General features: G+C 41.5%; 1 protein-coding gene across 8 annotated transcripts in view; it reads left to right on the top strand.

Annotated features, from left to right (window-relative positions):
• Positions 1-2,731: 2,731 nt before the first annotated feature.
• The window catches only part of obscnb (obscurin, cytoskeletal calmodulin and titin-interacting RhoGEF b), a 51,729-nt gene continuing 34,585 nt past the window's right edge, over positions 2,732-19,875 (top strand). For 7 of the 8 annotated variants that reach the window (XM_058068216.1, XM_058068221.1, XM_058068215.1 and 4 more), the window contains exons 1-28: positions 2,732-2,977; positions 4,442-5,513; positions 7,764-8,033; positions 8,107-8,367; positions 8,590-8,895; positions 8,973-9,239; positions 9,320-9,423; positions 9,679-9,847; positions 9,916-10,191; positions 10,363-10,644; positions 10,724-10,999; positions 11,071-11,313; positions 11,775-12,056; positions 12,144-12,425; positions 12,533-12,808; positions 13,205-13,483; positions 13,563-13,829; positions 14,563-14,832; positions 14,905-15,171; positions 15,852-16,118; positions 16,189-16,301; positions 16,374-16,527; positions 16,605-16,766; positions 16,843-16,947; positions 17,436-17,702; positions 18,521-18,790; positions 18,876-19,142; positions 19,218-19,484. In XM_058068216.1, the coding sequence (XP_057924199.1) occupies positions 4,451-5,513; positions 7,764-8,033; positions 8,107-8,367; positions 8,590-8,895; positions 8,973-9,239; positions 9,320-9,423; positions 9,679-9,847; positions 9,916-10,191; positions 10,363-10,644; positions 10,724-10,999; positions 11,071-11,313; positions 11,775-12,056; positions 12,144-12,425; positions 12,533-12,808; positions 13,205-13,483; positions 13,563-13,829; positions 14,563-14,832; positions 14,905-15,171; positions 15,852-16,118; positions 16,189-16,301; positions 16,374-16,527; positions 16,605-16,766; positions 16,843-16,947; positions 17,436-17,702; positions 18,521-18,790; positions 18,876-19,142; positions 19,218-19,484 (7,312 nt within the window). In that variant the 5' untranslated portion in view covers positions 2,732-2,977; positions 4,442-4,450. The remainder of the gene's footprint in view (positions 2,978-4,441; positions 5,514-7,763; positions 8,034-8,106; positions 8,368-8,589; positions 8,896-8,972; positions 9,240-9,319; positions 9,424-9,678; positions 9,848-9,915; positions 10,192-10,362; positions 10,645-10,723; positions 11,000-11,070; positions 11,314-11,774; positions 12,057-12,143; positions 12,426-12,532; positions 12,809-13,204; positions 13,484-13,562; positions 13,830-14,562; positions 14,833-14,904; positions 15,172-15,851; positions 16,119-16,188; positions 16,302-16,373; positions 16,528-16,604; positions 16,767-16,842; positions 16,948-17,435; positions 17,703-18,520; positions 18,791-18,875; positions 19,143-19,217; positions 19,485-19,875) is intronic. The other variant, XM_058068217.1, reaches the window with a different exon arrangement.

Here is a 19,875-nt window from a genome sequence, read left to right on the forward strand (position 1 = left end):
TACCTTATTTTACCTATTTTAACTTTGTTTTGTTTGTTGTACATGTTTCCTCCTCATCATACTTGATGTTTAAAATACATGTGAATCCTTTCTAACTCTAATTATACCAATGTCATCACTGTGCTTTTAGGCAACAGAGGGTGCATGTCCACCATCTACTGTTCATTCTGTGTAATGTCACATTTTGACATCATTCATACCTTTGGGTCTTTTGCGCTCCCAGAAAAACACACAAAAATCTCAATTTTAAAACTATCAGGATGTGTTTATGTATCAAAGTGTAGCAGTGTTGTTAGGATAGTATTAGGATAACATTTTACACCATTGACTTGGAAGAAGCACACAAAAAACACAGTAGCTGGGCAGAGTGAAGTACAAGCAAGCTGCAATGGTGTATTTGTATCTGCTAAACTTTCTGGAAGGGGGGTGGCGATATGTTATGTCAGGTTCCAGACGACCTGCTGCTGTCAGTCACTTTTGGCGGAGGGGGAAGCTCAAAGAGGATTAATATACAGCACAGCAAAAAGCAATGCAAAAATGTCATACTTTGTGATTGCCAATCTATTTCATCATAGGGACAATGGCATGGCAAATTGTAGTCATGCGGTTATGGGCACATTGAGCACTTTCATCCAGAGGTGGATGAAAGGGGATCAATAGCCTAAATCTGTCCTTAAGTGAAAATATCCTGCAGGTATTATCATCTCAGCAAGAGCATTTACTGAAGTTAGACGTTATCACAAAAGTATTTCTGTACAATACAGCAACATTTTTACATTTCTCAGGTGAGTTTCAGTGCAGATCATGATGATGTCATCATATTTCTCTCGCCAACACAATAAATTGACCACGTTGACATTACTACAATTGATTCATAGTTTGAAAATCAGTGTGGCCCGATCCCATCACTCCTCTGTAGTCATTAATGATATTTATGGACTTGGCAGTGTAATATCCCAGTGTAATTTGGTCAGCCCGATTCCAGGGCCTAAAAATACAGGCTTACAGTATAAATATACATGTGGTCAGCTTTAAAGTATTAGTTTTGGTTGGTAGGCTTTTCCTTGTTGTATTTTATTGCCTGTTAAAGTTTGTTTCAAACTGATGTGTGAATATTTTGTCACCAAAACAATGATAAATGCACCTGATAACATTGCAACAAATTTAAATCACATTTTTTCCCCAAATATTGGACTATGCAGACGATCATAGGTTCCTCTGTAGTGGTCATGGTCCAACAAAGTTCCCCAATTTGGAATTCACCCAAAATGTTCTGTAAAAACATAATGTTTGGGTTTTTTTGTTTTTTTTTTTGTTGCACACAACTTCACTGGGGGAAACATAACATTTCAGCAAATCTCACAAGACTTCTTCACATAAGATACAATAAGATATGACTTTCAAGCACACAAGAGCAGATAAAGTGCAAAACAGTGTAATACAAATACAAATCAGAGTTTATATACACTATGTACAGTTATATACATGTTGACCAAATCACAGGTTTCTTGCACGGTTATTGCAAGGTTTATTGCATGGTTAATTGCACAGTTATTGTACAGAATTTTTAGAGCCGACTTTATTATATAGCCTGACCGCTGCAGGAATGAAAGACCAACAATATCTATGATATCTATCTTAGTTCAGTGACTATCTCAAGGGTTATTTCAACAAGCAACTCTATCTTTGGGGTTCAGTATAATATGGTGACATCGTTAAAAATAATACAAAAAATATGTGAAAAGTCTCACCTCCCAGGCACAAGCTGTCATCATGCAACATCAACAGGGTGAGTATGCAATTTGTTAACTTGTTAACTTCCTTTTACACAGTTAAGAAGCATCCTCACACACGTTATCATCAAAAAGGTTGTTAATGGTGACTACGCTGTACATTGATTAGCTTCTATTTACACTTGCATTATGGTTAAGAATGTTAACAATTGTACTATTGGAAATTCAACCAAAAATTGTAAGTGTTCCATTCATATAGACTGTAGAGGATCTTTGATTAGCGTTTTTGCAATTAGCCTTAAAAACAGCAAAGCACTCTTGTCATACCGAGGATCTTTGCCCAGAATCTTTGCAGTCGATCCCTAAAAACAGCAGCATTCTTCTGTCATAAGTTTTTTGATAAGCTTAAACCTGTGATAAAGGATCTCTGACTTGCATTTTTGCAGTATATTTTTAAAAGCAGCAAAGCACAGTTGTCATATTGAGGATCATTGCCCATAATATTTGCAGTCGATCCCTAAAAACAGCACCATTCTTCTGTCATAAGTTCTTTGGTAATTATCTTTTGTATTAAAAACTGTGACAAAGGATCTCTGACTTGCGTTTTTGCAGTAGATTTTTTAAAACAACAGAGTGCTCCTGTCATATAGAGGATCTTTGGCTATCATCGATATTAGTCGATCCTTAAACACAGCAGTGTGCTCCTGCCATATAGATAATTTTTGATTAACATTTTTACATTTTTTTAGGGAGACGTCCAAACACATTCATTTGACCTTTCACTAAATTTGGCTAACAAAGTATCCAATCAGATTATTCACTCGTTACCAGCGCTGCTACGATATGCTAATATGTTTTAATCAACCCTGCATGACTTCCTTGAGGATTGTTTTGGGCTCTTTGAATGGCTACAGTCCTAAGTGGGAGTGTGCAGCCTGCAGCAAATGTGCAACAGAGTGACTGTGTGCTGCTATCTGCTCACTAAATGACAAGAGTCTATTTTGGAAAGGAGGCTGCGCCAAAATAGGCACGCCAGTTATCTGGCATCATTGCTGTAAGCAGGAGGACAAGAAAGAAAAAATAAGTTTAGTCAAGCGCGCACCATAGGACACTGGGGGATGCTACACACCACCCTGAATTTCCAAGTATTTAAGGATATTTAAATACAAAGAAGATTGGAATTCTTTCACTTTTTGGAAACTTCCATGACGCTACTCGAGTGACACATTGGAACAAGACTTAAGGTGATTACATCATGTTAACTTTAAAACATACATACTTTAAAATCTAGTTTGGATGCTTCTAATTGGAATTATGTGACTTTGGTATAGTCATGTTTGTTTTATTCCAAATTTAAAAATGTAATTGGTGCTTTTCTAGCTAGCATAATTTTCAGCTAGCCTCGCTAGCACACACCTGTCAGGTTGTCACTTTTGTTCCAAAGAAAAATGTGTTCTTTAATAGCTAAACTCCATTATTAAATGTGTTTTTTAATTAAATTAGTCTGTTAGGAAGTTAGTATAAGTTAGTGTGGAGCCTTATCAGACAGCCGAGGCTCCATTGGCTTCTACAAATGGAAATGGATAGAGACAGCCTGGGACAGCTGAGGTTATTTTTGGTTGTCCACAGTTGAAGGGACAGAGGCGACAAAGCTGCTGAATGTCACCCTTAGCGAGGGACGACAAGACAAACACGTCAGCTAAGTTGTGACCTTGTGCTGCTGTGGAACTCATTAGTTTGTGCGTATTAAAGCCACTTCCTGTTTTGTAGTGTAGTCTTGTAACGGAGGTTGTGTATTGATGATGAGTGACTGACACTGACTAAAATAAGTGCTCATAAATATGTCAGCCTGCACTCTGGATTTATGTCTATTTTCATAACACCAATTAATCTGTCAAACACTGGCACTCACTGGACACAACATTAGGGGCACCTGCTCAATCTACAGCACCAATCAAAACTTTAAAGACATTTTCTCATTGAAATGCATGGGTCATGTGTACGGTATCCATACATCTTGCTTGTAATCCACTGGCTTTCCTGGTCTTCATCGCCAAATAGGAGGACCTTTGATGGTATATACTCGGTATCTCGTCATCAACTTCCTTGAGAAAAAAATGAACAGTAAATGAAAATATATATTCTACGGACAGATTTTAACAATCAACGTTATCTTTGTTTTTAGTTATATTATTAGTTGTGTAATTGGTCACTTTCTCTATTTTCACAAACTCCGCGCTGCTGTTGGCTCATTTACATACTAACAGTGATTGGATGTTTAGGATTGCCACTTCTCCTCATTAGGGCCACAGTGGCCTTTCCCAGCTGACTTGGCAAAAGGGGGTACACCCTGGACTGGTCAAGAGTCAAAATAGTGTAAACGTCATATAAACAATCATTCACGCTTACATTTGCACTGATGGACAAATTAGGCTCCAAGTAACCTACCATGTAAGTGTTTTTTGCAAAACCACCTGATAGGATATTGTTTGTATTGTACAACAATAATAGTTAATATTAAAAAAGGCAGTCCAACTAAACTAATTTAGATAAAATGTACATGAATGCATGTACACACAGCTGCAAGTTCTGCAAGGGTGCTGACGTGCTAACTTTTGTGATCTATATGCTATCTAGGCAAGCCTGCTGTACTATTGATGTATTGCTGCAGTGTTTGTGTTTTTAAAAAATACATTTTTTGACTCAAGGTGTAAACCATGGATCCAAATTTATTTGGCGGGGCCCCCAGGTTCCTCACACGCCCCAAGGCCTTCTCTGTGTGCGTGGGCAAGGATGCCACCCTGAGCTGCACAATTGTCGGCAGCCCCACGCCACTTATCACCTGGGAGAAGGAGAAGCTGAAGCTGACATCCGGGGGCCGCTTCAAGACAGTAGAGGATGGGGAAGTGTACCGTCTCACCATCTATGACTTGGTCTTGGAAGACAGCGGCCAGTACCTGTGCAGGGCCAAAAACAGCATTGGGGAGGCCTATGCTGCTGTGACCCTCAAAGTGGCCCTTCCGACTGAGATGACGCCCAGGGCACCTGTGTTCATGGTCAAGCCCACTTCAGCACGTGTAGGTTTAGGCGGGGATGCTGTTTTCCACTGCAGAGTTGCAGCTCACCCTGAAGCCAACTTTGACTGGGAAAAGGACGGCCGCTACCTTGGCGAGTCCAACCGTGTCAAGATTGTTTCAGACAGCGATAGCAGCACCTTGAAGATCCAGAGCGTACGCAACCTGGACAGCGGCACTTATACCTGCAGGGCCCAGAACACCTTGGGTCGGGCCCACGCTGCCGCTGCCCTCGTGGTAGACGCACAGGATGCCCACCTACTCTCCTCCGACAACCACACTTCTCTCCTATCTCACCTCCAGAAACGCAAAGAGGAAATGAAGAAGGACATCTCTGTCTTTCGCATGGAGGACACCACCTCTTCCTTTAACTCGGGCAAAATCCCCGATGGTTTGGAACATGAGGTGAGGTCGTCGATCCTGGCAAAGCTGCCGAAGGGCGTGTTCACCCGCACGTGCACTGTCACCGAGGGCAAGCACGCCAAACTGAGCTGCTTTGTAACAGGTCACCCCAAGCCGCACATCATTTGGAGGAAGGATGGAACTAACATCAGTGAGGGTCGCCGTCATGTTATATATGAAGACCACGCGGAGAACTTCATCCTCAAAATTCTATACTGCAAGCAGAGCGACAATGGCTTCTACACCTGTAATGCCACTAACATGGCAGGACAGACATACAGTGCTGTGCTGGTAACAGTCAAGGGTGAGTGACTTTTTTATTTTTAACTAAATGTCAATACTTTACTGTGGTTCTCAACTGGTTTGCATTTCCACACGATTTTTGCTATATAGGGGCAAGCTGTGACTGGAGGTGTGTCCTGTAGCTTCACATAGTTTTGTGAGCTCACACAAATTTTTTTTTTACCCGTTCATGTTTTTTTCTCCTTATCCCCTCCGTATGAACTGGAGCATGTTGTATAGTCTCTTTATCCAGCAAATTTAAAGGCCATCTAGCTGTGTGTGTCAGAGGGACAGCACTTTAAGTTCACACTCAATGTCCTTCCATTCCTGCTCAAACTTTGCCAAGTCGCCCATAAACATGGCACGCACTACATTGGTGGCGTGAGGTGCTTTCAGGAACATCGGGTCATTATGCAATTTTTTTGGCAAGACCTGCAACCCACTGAAAATAGCTCTGTGACCCACTTTTGGGTCACGACCCACCAGTTGAGAATCACTGCTGTAACGGAACAAACACTATTCATACTTTACATATTTTATATGCAAATATATTGCAATATTTCATATTGTTGTATATATTGTTAAACATGTTTTTACATATTACATATTTGTACATTTTGCATATTTTATGTGTAAAATATATATTTAACACATATATTTTACACTTTACACACATATTATATATATATATATTAATATATATATTATATATTTATATATATTATATATTAGAATATTGAAATATATATATATATATATATATATACACCATTTCAATACAATATTCTAGTAGGAAATAATAGAAACTGAACTAATCAGTTACAGTCTCAAACTGTGGCCATCATAAAACCTTTACAAACTGCTCAAATATTACAAAGTCAATCTGTTCGAGGGACGGACTGTGGCCTCCATAAACCTTTTGGTAGTGACATTCTGACAGTAGAAAGAAATTAAAGGGTAGTCCATCAACAGTGACTTACCCGCCAATTGATCTCCAAAGTCCATTTCTGGTTGGATTTTGAATGTAGTTCCACTTAGTTGCTGGGGCCAATTAAGTAAAGAGTTCTCAACACAATATGTGTTCAAAATAGTAATACATTTGCATCACAAAAATGCCTCCTCAAAAAATTTAGACCTCATAATGTGTGTTTATGTGTTTATCACATAAACATGACTGCACAGGCGAGAGTGTGCAAGGATACAGCGGGAGACATACTGTATATAAAGCCAAGCTTTTTGTGATTTCAGATTTTTTTCAGATTTCTTTTTTGAGGAAGCATTTTTGTGATGCAAACGTATTACTCTTTTGAACGCATATTGTTTTGAGAAGCCAAACTCTTTACTTTAATGGCCCCAGCAACAAAGCGGAACTACGTTCTTCATCCCCAAAATCGGACCAGAATTGGATTTAGTAGACAAAGTGGGGGGTAAGTAGCTGTTAATGGACTACACTGCTGATGGGATGTCATATAACTTCATGTCAAAAAATGCCAACTATCCCTTTAAAACAAAAGAAGCTAGCCGCTAGTGTGTAGTGTAGTATGGTGTATTTTAGTAATTGTAATTTAGCAATTGTAATATAATAGAGATGCTCTAATACATGCTGCCTGTCAGTGCTAGTAGTTGTAACTCTATGTCAGCAGCTGCAGTGCTCTAAATGTTCATAGATCAAACACTTATTTACAAGCTTAAAAGCATGTGAGGCTTTTCACAACATGATTGAATCGTGGCTCCTCTTCTGAGGGGAAGTGTAGGGTTGCATCTATTTTCTGCTGGCGACGAGAAGTTCACCATCGCTATCACGTTGACACTACAGTTTGTGTGACGTCCCTTGAGGGAACGGGGGATGGAATTGGGCACAGCGTGAAAAAGTACAGTGTTGATCTTTATTTGTTTTGACAGGAGCTTTGCCACTAGAGGACAGGGTCAGTCGCCGTACAAGAAACTGCTTCTGATGTTTACATACAGGGGTTGCTGTTTTTTGTTTGTAACATAAGATCATAGCAAGGGGAAAATCAATTCAGTTTCTGTTTATCAAAGGCAAATCTAATAAACTAATATGGAATTTTGCAAATGTTAATTTGCAATGTTAATTCCAGTAAATTCTCATATATTAGCATAAATTTCCATCAAAGTTTCCAAAAATCGCAGCCCTGTTATGGATGAATGGGCGTAAAATGAAAAATAATTCATAACATATAGACAAAAGAGACAAAATACTTGATACAGCATCGTACAATAAACATGTTTTCCTTTCCTTTCATTATGCCAGAGCCAAAGGTGCCGTTCAGGAGGAAGCTTCAAGATGTGGAGGTCCAAGAGAAAACATCAGCCACACTGATGTGCGAGGTGCCAGTCAGTGGCAACCAGACCAGCTGGTTCATGGAGGAGACGCGTCTGGAACAAAACAGAAAGTATTGCATGGAGGAGCAAGGTACCCTGCGTCGTCTCACCATTCACAACGTGACCACGAACGACGATGGCGTGTACATCTGTGAAATGAAGGAGGGCAGCCGTACTGTGGCAGAGCTCACCGTCCTGGGTAGGACTTCAGTTCTTCATCTTAAAAGTCAATATATTCCCTACACTTTTAATTGTCCTATCCAATGCCTCAGGCAATATTACCAAGAAGCTTCCTCGGAGAACAGTGGTTCCTGTCAGCGACACAGTTATCTTCTGTGTGGAGCTGGAGCATCCCTGCCCTGATGCCTACTGGACCCGCAATGGCGACAAGCTGAAGGAGGATTCCCGTATTTCTATTGCTTGCCTGCTCAGGCAGTACACTCTTACCATTAGAGAGTGTCTGGCAGACGACTCAGGAGAAGTGGCGTTTGTGGCTGGAGACTGCAAGACGTCCACCCGATTCTCCGTCACTGGTAATTGTGTTACTTGATTTCTCTTCATATTCAGAGCTTATTCAGAGCTGTTTATTGATTTGTCTTCACATTCACAGCTCCCTCTTGATTTCTCGCATTTCGCTTGCTCTTAATAAAACACTTTACTTCTACTTGTTGATTGTTTACAGGTTTAAGTGCATATTAAAATCAAACTTTTCCAACAGTCTTCCTGTTGATTAACTATCATCTGTAATCCTCCAGCTGCAAGGAAGCATCCTCCCGATCCCCCAGTTGATCCTGTGGTGCAGAACAAGACTGACTCAGCCATCACCTTTCAGTGGTCTCCTCCTGACAGCGACCGCCCTGTGCCCATTAAGGGCTATATCGTGGAGAGGAGAAAGGTTGGTGCTCAGACCTGGCAGAGGTGCAACGCTGGAGAAACCGTTTTGTCCACAGAGATCACGATCTCTAACTTCGTAGAGGAAGCCACTTACCAATTCCGCATCTCTGCGACCAATGACTTTGGCCAGAGTGCCTACTTGGAAGTGCCTGGAAGCTTCTACCTTGGTAGGAGTGATATCTCTCATATCCTGGCAATATATTGATGCTATAAGCTCCTAAACTGTTGTGCTGTTGTGCTTTAGAACCCACAGCAGAAATCATGAAAGGTCTTGTGAGCAGCACCGCAGTATCTGGTGAGGAGTTCTCCATCTCAGTGGAGCTGTCAGCTGTTTGTTCAGGCTTCTGGTCTCTCAATGGCCGTCTCCTGCGCAGTGGGGGTGACTACCTCATCACACGGTCCAAGAATGTGCACGTTTTGCTTATACGAGAGGTGACCCTGGACATGAACGGTGCAGAAATCAAGTTCGTGGGCGGGGGCTCACAGAGCAGTTGTGTCTTAGCCGTCAAGGGTATGCACAAATTGAGAAAGTTATCATGCTATGAATGTGAAATTATGAAGTAACACTCTTCCCTCACATGTGTATTGTAGCCCCCGCTGTTAGGTTCACTAATAAGGAAAATCTCCAAGAGGTGACCTGCAGTGCCCAAGACACTGCTCAGATGACGGCTGAGGTGTCCGATTACGATGCACAGGTTTGTGATGGGGACATTATTGTAACTTTACCTCTGCAGCTGTTGCGTTAGATACTGTAGTTCCTCAGTTACTGGAACTGCTGTACAAATAAATAAATTGGGCAGGTAGTCATAAAAATAAATAGTTATTTCAGATTAAAAAAAAAATTTAATTATTTAACTATGTAAGTTTGTTCAAAATTAAGCATTTGTTTATATTATAAATATCAGAGATCTAGTTTTTGATTTTGTTGTTGTTGTAATTTTATGGCATAGGTGGTTTGGATGAGAAATGGGCGAGAGGTAAAAATGGGCAAGAAGTATGAAAGCATGATCATGGACCGCAGGAGGATGCTCATGGTCCACAATGTTACAGAAGAAGATGTGGGCATCTACGAGTGTGTTTGCGCTGATGACAAAATCTCCGTGCAGCTTGCCCTTAAAGGTATACCACTCTCAGAGCTGTATGATAAATTACTATTGTTAATACTAATACATTTCCTTTCTCTCTAGATGAACCCGCCAAGTTTCTAAACAAGCCGAGAGGTCCCATGGGGCTGTTGTCCTGCCTGAAAGGAGATCTTGAGCTGAGCTGTGAGGTCTCTCCTGCCAGCGCAAATGTGGTGTGGAGAAAAGACCTGGTGGAGATCACTGAGGACCAAAGAACTAGCATTATTGCCAAAGGAATCCAAAGGAAACTCGTCATTAAGAATGCCAAAAAAAGCGACGAAGGTCATTACTCCTGTGAGACAGCTGCCGACAAAGTCACATTCCAGGTGAAAATTAAAGGTAGGTACTTTGTTTGGTTGTTTTTTCTTACTTGGTGAGCACTTTTTTGTAGTTTGGCTAGTATTCACACTGGTATTTAACGAACCGTACCCGCAGAGAAAACGTTGTGTTTTACTGAACCAAACATGACAGTTGAACTTACCCTTATAGAAAACATTCTTTCTTTGTCAGAAACTCAGGCCCAACCTGCCTTCTCCAACAAGGAGTCAGTGCAAGGGGAGGTGAAAGCGATCCTCTCCCAAAAAGCCACCCTCAGTTGCACAATGTCAGACAGCAAGACAGAAGTGAAATGGTACAAAGACGGCAAGCTGCTCATATCCAGTCGGACAATCTACTCTGAAGTCAAAGGCAGTAATCGTCTGCTGGTGATTGAAAAGGTTGACAGGAGTGATGCTGGAGAGTACACCTGTGAAGCTGGAGGAGAGAAGCTGGTCTTTAAATTTACAGTGCAAGGTAGATATGATAATTACCTTTTATTTACGTTTAAGTATGATCTACTACACTCTAACCTTCTCATTTTAACTTATTCTAGATGATCAGTCAGCCTTCGTCAATCAGGAATCAGTCCAGAGAGAAGTGACTGCCACACTCTCCCAGAGAGCCACTTTGAGCTGTGAAGTATCTGACTCCCACAAGGAGGTGAAGTGGTACAAAGATGGCAAGCTGTTGTCCTTTAGCAAGATCATACATGCAGAGGCAAAGGGCAAGAGTCGCCAGCTGGTGATCGACAGCATTGAGCAGAAGGATGGCGGGGAGTACATCTGTGAAGCTGGGGCAGATAAGCTGGCTTTTAAGATCCACGTGACCGGTAGGAAAATACATTAAAATCATTGAATTCAGTAAATCACTCCTGAGTTTTTTTTCCCTACTTGCCATCAGAGCCTCCGTCAGCCTTCTTCAACAAAGGAGAGAAAGCCACGCTGAGCTGTGAGTTGGCTGATTCCAAGACAGAAGTAAAATGGTACAAGGATGGCAAACTGCTTGTCAGCGGCAAGACATTGCGTACAGAGTTGAAGGGCAAGACTCGCCAGCTGGTGATTGACAGCGTGGAGAAGAAGGATGCTGGGGTATACACCTGTGAGGCTGGGGCTGAGAAGCTGGTCTTTAAACTCTATGTAACAGGTAAGAGATGGGGCAAGAAATGTTTTCACCTTTGTAAAACTGTATGTTGTGGTAATGCTAATGGTTTTATTTGTTCTGAAACAACATGTCTGAAAAAGAGTAGGAAGAAGCAGATCTTATTTAATCCCCCTTCTGAATGTTTCAGCAATTACAGTTGGTTCACTCCCCATGTTTTTATTTATCCAGCTTAGATCTAAATGACCAATTTCTACAAAAAAAAAAAAACTAGAGAGATGTAAAAAGGGTGAAGAATATCATCATAAAAAGCCAGGATTTTGTTTACCTCTTCAGTTTTTTGACAGTTATCCACCCATTTGCAATGAACATGACTGCCAACTACTGGACTGGAATGGAACTTTAGAATTTTAAGCATTTGTCTGTTAAATTGTACAGCTCGGCTTGCTGGTTTTAATCAACCATTAAGCTCTGTAGTGTAATACAAATCTCCATTATCTCTGCAGATGTTCAAAGCAAGCCAGCCTTCTCCAACATCGACTCACTTCAGAGGGAGGTGATAGCCTCTCTCTCCCAGAAAGCTCTCCTGACATGTGAAGTGTCCAGTCCCGACACAGAAGTGAAATGGTACAAGGATGGCAAAGTGCTGGCCTCCAGTAAGATGATACGTGCAGAGTCCAAGGGTAAAAGTCGCCAGCTGGTGTTTGACAGTGTGGAGAAGAAGGATGCTGGGGAGTACGTCTGTGAGGCTGGAAGTGAAAAGCTGACGTTCAGGATACAAGTGGCAGGTATTGTTTCATCTAACACACACACAAAAAAGTGTTAAGATACTGAATATTTCAACAATGTGTTGACTTTCTCAATTAATGCCACAGCCTTTCAGCCCAAGTCAGCCTTCTCCAACAAAGAATCCATCCAGAAGGAGGTGAAAGCATCTGTCTCCCAGAAAGCCACCTTGAGCTGTGAGGTGGCAGATTCAAAGATCGAGGTGAAATGGTACAAAGATGGCAAGCTGTTGTCTTCGAGCAAGACTCTACATAAAGAGTCGAAGGACAAGAGTCGTCACCTGGTGATTGACAGTTTAATAAAGGAGGACGCTGGAGAATACACATGTGTGGCTGGAACTGAGAAGCTAACATTCAGGATACAGGTGGCAGGTAACAGATATTCATCTTACTATTACAGTCTGTGGAACCCAGCCATTTATATAATTATGTTTAATGCTTGCTGCTTACAATGACTATTCCTTAAATTTGTTCCTCAGATGCCCCTGCTGGCTTCTCTAACAAGGACTCAGTCCAAAGGGAGGTGAAAGCCATTCTTTCCAAGAAAGCCACGTTAAGCTGTGAGGTTTCCGATGCCAAAACAGAAGTAAAATGGTACAAGAATGGCAAGCTGCTGACTTCCAGCACAGGGCTCCACATGGAGGCAAAGGGCAGGAGTCGGGAGATGGTGATAGAAAAAATGGACAAAAAAGATGTCGGGGAATACACATGTGAGGCTGGAGCAGAGAAGCTGGTGTTTAAACTGCAGATGGCAGGTAAATTATCATTAAATAGAAATATACCTATTTACCCTAAGAGCCCTGAATATAAGACGGCCGCTCTTTTTCAAGACGAAATTAATTAGTATTTGTTTTTTTAGTATCAGTAGTATGAATTTTTTTTAGCTGCTGGACATTTGTTGCATCTTTGAGCACTAAATTAGCATCATAACACCTCCTCTGTTCTTTGCTAACATGCCTAACCTTCAAAACACCTTTTTCCCCACTTCCCACTTTGACACTTGCTTCTTAGCATATGTAGAGAAATCTCAAGATCCTTGATATACTGTTAGACGACCTGTCTTTTTCAGACTTTTTTATTATTATTTTATTATATTTGAGTCAATAACATACTCTTTTGCTTGTACATTCCAAACATGTTCCTCTCTCTAGATATACCTGCCACGTTCCAGAAGAAGTCTGCAAAGGACACATCATTCATCATTCAATCAAGTGAGAACATTGTTTTGACCAGTGAGCTGGCGGCTGAGAGCACTGTAAGTGTGAGGTGGTTTAAAGATGGCGTGGAGCTCAAGGAGGGCAGCAAGTACCAAATGAAAAAAGACGGCCTGTCTCGTACTCTCGTTGTCAAAACCACCGAATCCAAAGACAGCGGCGTGTACTCTTGTATTACAGCGGATGACAAACTGGAGTTCAAAGTCCAGGTTAAAGGTCAGCCAGCCTTTTTTTGTACGAATTAGGAGCTCCACTCCAATGACCTCATTTTGTTTTGCCATTTATTTTTTTGCAGAGGCTGTGTTGGAGTTTCTTGTACCCTTGAAAGCTTCAACAGTTGATTTAGGGGGCACACTGATTCTGATGTGTGAATTGAACCAAGCCTCAGGGGATGTTGTGTGGTACCATGGTGGTTCTGAGGTCAAACACGGAGGCAGGTTCTTCATCAAGACAGATGTTGCTAAGCGGATTCTCACAGTCACCAACACGACGAAGGAAGATGAAGGCGAATACAGCTGTGAATGTAAAAATGACAAGACCTCTGCCAAAATCTCCGTAATAGGTAACTAATTTAGGGCACCATTGTCCAACTATTTTGTGTGAGTGGCCCACATGACACAAGAAGTTCGCTTGTGCCATCACTTCATTACTCCAAATTTCCTTACTTGTGGATTATTTTGACTAGTTCTTTGTGCAAGATGGCACCACACTCCCTGAAGCCTTAAGAGGTAGACATCAAGTTGACAGGTAGCTCAACTCCAAACTCCAGTTCAAGCACGGGTGTGCACAGGAGTGGGCCAGATAGGTTACACTTGTGCATGAGCATACGCACCATGGGCTTTGACTTTGATTATTTAAAATAATTTACAATTTATTTATTGCCTTTGCTTTCATTGAAAACACATCACATAGTACTTGCGCATGAGCGAGTGCATCACAAACCTTTTCTTTCATTGATTAATTCAAGTTCATCCATCCATTTTTTTATACTGCTTATCTTCATTTGGGTCACAGGGGTATGCTGGAGCCTATCCCAGCTGACTTTGGGCGAGAGGTGGGGTACACCCTGGACTGGTTGCCAGACAATCACAGATTAATTCAAGTCATTTTGTTTATTTTTTACTCTGTGATGGGACAATTATCATTAATAACTGTTTTGAGGAATGCCCATATTGATTATATAACATGTCCACATTGTGCGGTAGTGCCTGTCCTGGTGCATGAGCAAAAGAGTTTTATTTATTTTACGCAAGCTGGCTGTTGTTATTAATAAGTTGATGTATCGTTCTTTTCAGTTCCCAGATCTGTTAGGCTAACTTCAAAGCTCAACAATGTTGCCGCGATGGAGGGAAAAGACGGCATTTTCAAGTGCACCGTCACCCCAGCTGACGTGCACGTTAAATGGTTTCACAACAACGTTCCCATCACCTCCGGAGCCAAGTATAAGATTGAGCATGCGGGCAACAGCCACTCAGTCACCATTACGTCTGTCACCCAGAAGGATGCTGGAGAGATCAGCATAGACGCTGAGGGGAAAAGCTGCAAAGCTACTCTTCAAGTCCAACGTAGGAAACATAGCTGTCGTAGGTGTCATTTATTTGCCTTGAGTATTCCTAATACCTCTTTTTACCTCTCAGGTGAGCCGGTGACATTTAAGAGAAAGTTGGAGAACTTGACTGTGGAGGAGCAGAGTGAAGCCAAGCTGGAGGTGGAGCTGAGTAAGCCGTCAGATGAAGTCAAGTGGATGAAGAACAGCATCGTGTTGCAGACTTCAGGGAACACGGAGGTCCGAGTCGATGGGGCTAAACTGGCTCTGGTCTTCAAGAGCGTTACATACTCTGACCGCGGATTCTACTCCTGTGAAACCCTAGATGACAAAACACAGGCCAAGCTCACTGTGGAGAGTAAGTCTCACAATGATGACTCCCAGTAATTATAAATCACAGTACTGTATCTCTCAAAAGTGAGTTACAGAATTACAGTGTATTGTCTCAGGGGACAATACTATAGAAATGAAACTTACATACAGTATACTATACCATAGAGTAGTCAGTGCACAGTTTTTATAGCAGTATATAGTTACTATCCACTGAAAACGACTCAACACACAGCCATTATTGTCTAAATAGCTGGCAACACAAGGAGTACACAAGTGTAAAACCTCACAGTGAACATGTCCAACATACGTGGCCACTTCATCACCTACACCATCGAGTTGGGTTTGGGCTCTTTATCATGTTGGAAAACTGCCAGTGTATCATTCCCTAATTGTTGGAGTGTTGGAATGTATATTTCCCCAATGAACAACAGCTCCACAGTAGCGGCAGTATTTGTACAGCGGCAGATCATGATGCTGACTTTAAGATACAATTTTTTGGTACTCTATTGTGTGGTCAGATATTTAGACTATGATGGCTGTGTGTTGTTATTTTAGTGAACAGTAAATCTATACTCTTATCCAACTCTAATTCAATAGTGTTGAGAAGATATACTGTATTAAAATGATTGCTGAATGTGAAGGTGTGTACAGTAGTCATTTTTGTGAGATACTGACATTGCTGACACACTAATGTTTCCTCCTCAGTGAAGAAAATCCAGATAGTAAAAGGTCTCACTGAGACAAAGGCACATGAGACAGAGACAGTCGCCCTTGAGGTTGAGCTCAGCCAGGCAGATACTGAAGGCTTCTGGACCAGGGACGGAATTAAGCTCAAATCAGGGCCTGACTGCCATGTGACAGTTCTGGGAAAGAAGCACACCCTCACTTTGTCAAATCTGACAAGAGAGGATGCAGGAACCATCGGCTTCCAAGCGGAAGGAGTGCGTACTTCCTGCAAACTCATTGTTGCAGGTATAGTGACGCTTTTTTTTTCATAGTGCATTTTTCAAACATGTAGATTAAAAATATTATTATTTGTCAGAACCTCCTGCTACGATCTCAAAGCCCATTTTGGATATCAGTGTTACTGAGAAGGAGAAGGTGACTTTTGAGTGTGAGGTGTCTAGAACAAATGCGGAAGTAAAATGGTTCAAGGTGAGACTTCACTGCAGCTTGTAACCACATGAAGTATATGTGCAATTAAAACCTGTGAATTACATCATCCAGGATGATGTAGAACTGAGACCAGGGAGGAATTATAGCATCCACTCTTTGGCACGAAAACGCACTTTGGTCATCAACAAGTGCGCGCCTGAAGACGCAGGCAGTTACATCTGTCGCACCACCGATGACAATACATGTGCCAAGCTCACTGTTCTTGGTAAGAATTGACTCATTGTTGATCACATTGTACTAGGAAAGCTCAAACACAAAGAGACATTTTTCCCACCACTGCAGCCAGAGATATTAAGATTGTGAAGACGCTGGAGGATGTGGAGGTGACAGAGAAGGAGAGCGCCACATTTGTCTGTGAAATCTCACACGATGACGTGGAATGCCAGTGGTACAGAGGGGCTGCTAAAGTTAAAGCAGGGGACAACATCAAGCTGAGACAAGAAGGTGAAGAAAATGTGTTTCGAAAGTATGATTCATTTTGACATTGTGGTGATTTTTTGTGTCTGTTTTCTAAACACAGGCAGAACACATAAGCTGCTGTTTAAAAGTGTATCTCCAGAAGATATAGGTGAGATTAAATTTACAGCCGAGAATGCCTCTTCAACTGCACAACTGAGGGTGAAAGGTAAATATGCATATCTTACCATTCTAGTTGTTAAAGGTGTTCCATAATCACAGTTTGGTACTGTACAATGCTAAATATTTATTAATAGTTCCCCATCTCTACTGAACAACACTGCTTTCGTCTTATATACTGTCCGTTCATATATAAACAGGAAATTGAAGACATTTTTAAAGCTCTTGCTTTGGGGCTCTTCCTGTCCCTCACTTATGGTTAACTGCGTGGGAAGTCGCCTCTGTACTGTATTGAAAAATCCAATTACAAATACATGTAGTGTCACACCCTTATCAATGCATGGTTTTGTTTGCTATTATGTGACAGTTTTTGTTGCAAGAGATGGACTCACTTGATGTCAACTTACAACATGCATGGAGACTTAAAACAACACACTGACACACCTATTAAACACAATCTGTCCAGGCTTTTGGGAGCCATTAGGGTCCTTTCATGCACCCATACACTACATGATCAATTGCATTCATTTGCTGTAGAACTCCCCGTCAACTTTGTGAAGAAGCTCAGGGATAAGATAGCCATCTATAAGCACCGTGGCCACCTGGAGTGCCAAGTGTCACGGGCCAGCGCCAAAGTCAAGTGGTTCAAAAACAAGACGGAACTCAGAGCCGGCAAGAAGTATGAGATCAAAAGCGAGGATGTATACCGAAAGCTCACTGTCATCGACGTTGACTCCGGGGATGAAGACACTTACACATGTGATGCCATTGATGACAAGACATCATGTAAACTACTTGTGGAAGGTAACACGATAAACAGAGGGTTATTTGTAGCCCATTTATAAGAGTAAAGCACCAAATACAAGCGTCAATTTACAAATATTCAGTCTTATTAGCAAAATTGTTAACACGGGGTCGAGTAAGTCACCGCTGTTTTTTTACAATTACTTATTTGATTTGACTTCTACTCTGTAATAGAAAATAACTAATCCTCACATTGATCATTATTAATGTTTGATGTGCCATGCATGTAGAGCAATAATGTCACAGAAATTGCTAATTATCTTTAATGTACAGTGTATATTTATAATTGCAATGGATAATTTGGTTGGTTTGGTTGTCAATAATATGTTAAGTACAGTAGTTACTTTCATCATTATATCAGAGGCACTATTAAGAATGATGTGAATAATATGGGCATAAAACAGGGGTCTGCGAAAGTTTGGGGGCCACCTAATATTTGCATAAACTGTGAAATGTTGTTGTAACTGTTCAATTCAGACATTGCGCCCCTTTTCTATGACAAAATAGTACAAAAAGACAATGACCGTAATGTTTGAGTCAAGATCTGCTTCACAAATAAAGTACAATTAAATGTTACTCGTCATATAAACAAAACAAGTAACTCACATCTCCTTTTATTTTGTCAAAGTAGCTCTAAAAGCAATGAAACTTGGAGATTACTGCCGTAATGGTTGATCATTTGTGGTTACTATTCGCTATTACACTTGAATTAGTTTGATACATTAGCTAATATTTTCAAGAATAATTCTTTTTATTCATGTTTGTATTTGTCATTAAATCATTATTTCTTTCTATATCTTTTTTGATTACCTTTACAGAACAGTCAATTAGCATTGTGCGGGAGCTGAGTCCTGTCGAGGTGACAGAACCCTTCGTTGCTGTCTTCGAAGTTGAGCTCAGCATGCAACTGGTGAAGCCCCCAATATGGACTCTCTGTGGGGTCGCCGTGCAAAAGAGCGCTGACATTGAGATAGAGCAAGAGGGTACTATGCATCGCCTCACATTCAAAAAGACCAAGTCGTCGATGACGGGACCTGTGCAGTTCACCGCTGGGAAGAGCAAGTCCCTTGCTCAACTCACAGTTAAAGGCAAGAGTCTGTCACTTCCGTTATAACTTTTTTTTAAATAATGAAGCTGTTTGTTCATATACAGTATCTATTATTTTGCATGTAGAGCGTCCCCTTGAGGTTGCAGAACCTATCAAAGACGTGAAGGCCAAAGAGAAAAGCTCAGCCATGCTTACCTGTAAATTCTCTGCCCCACCTAAAGAGGTGCAATGGTTTAAAGGCCAGGTAGCTCTTTTTCCATCAGACAAATACAACACCAAGCAAGACGCCACAAGGGCTCAACTCACTATTCACATGCTGACTGAGGAAGACAGTGGCGAGTATCGTTGTCAGTCGGGACCTGCCTCAACCAAAGGCAGTCTACTAATTGAAGGTGCCATTTCATAGAATAGCCATAGAAACTACAAGCCCTTGTGCAGCAAACTAAACCACTTGTGTCTTCTCTTAGTGCGTGATATTAAATTGACCAAGCACCTCGCTGACACAGAGGTGGATGAGGACAGCGACGCAGTATTCACATGTGAGGTCAACTACGCAGACGAAGACGCCTGTTGGCTTCTTAATGACAAGGAGCTCTTCACAAATGATGTCAACACTATAAGTCACGAGGGAAAAGTCCACAAACTCACCCTCAAGAACCTGGCACCTCAGGACGGAGGGATTATCACAGTTAAAGTCCGCAAAGTGAAGGAGTCTGTCACGCTTAAGGTTAAAGGTAAGAACTCAACAATTTCTAAACAGATATTGTCGTATGAAACGATGTAAGCGATCAACATCTCGGGTTGGGGTCAGCAGCCCACCATGACCACCATACATGGTGTTAATTTGGATGCTGGTCCAGAATCTATTTGAAGGCATTCGGAAGTTGTTTTCCATGCCTTCTTTGAACGCCTCCCATGTCCGACTTTTTGCCCCAACCTTGACAGCATCCCTCACCCTCAACGGGTTCTGGGATTACCGCCACGACAGGCACCGACCACTTTACAGCCACAGCTCAGACCAGTCGCCTCAAAAATGGAGGTACGGAACATGGCCCATTCGGACTCAGTGTCCACAGCCTCCTTTGGAACACGTTCAAAGCTATCCTGGAGATGGGAGTTGAAACT

This window comes from Doryrhamphus excisus, chromosome 3, assembly GCF_030265055.1.
Source record: "Doryrhamphus excisus isolate RoL2022-K1 chromosome 3, RoL_Dexc_1.0, whole genome shotgun sequence".
Lineage (NCBI taxonomy): Eukaryota > Metazoa > Chordata > Actinopteri > Syngnathiformes > Syngnathidae > Doryrhamphus > Doryrhamphus excisus.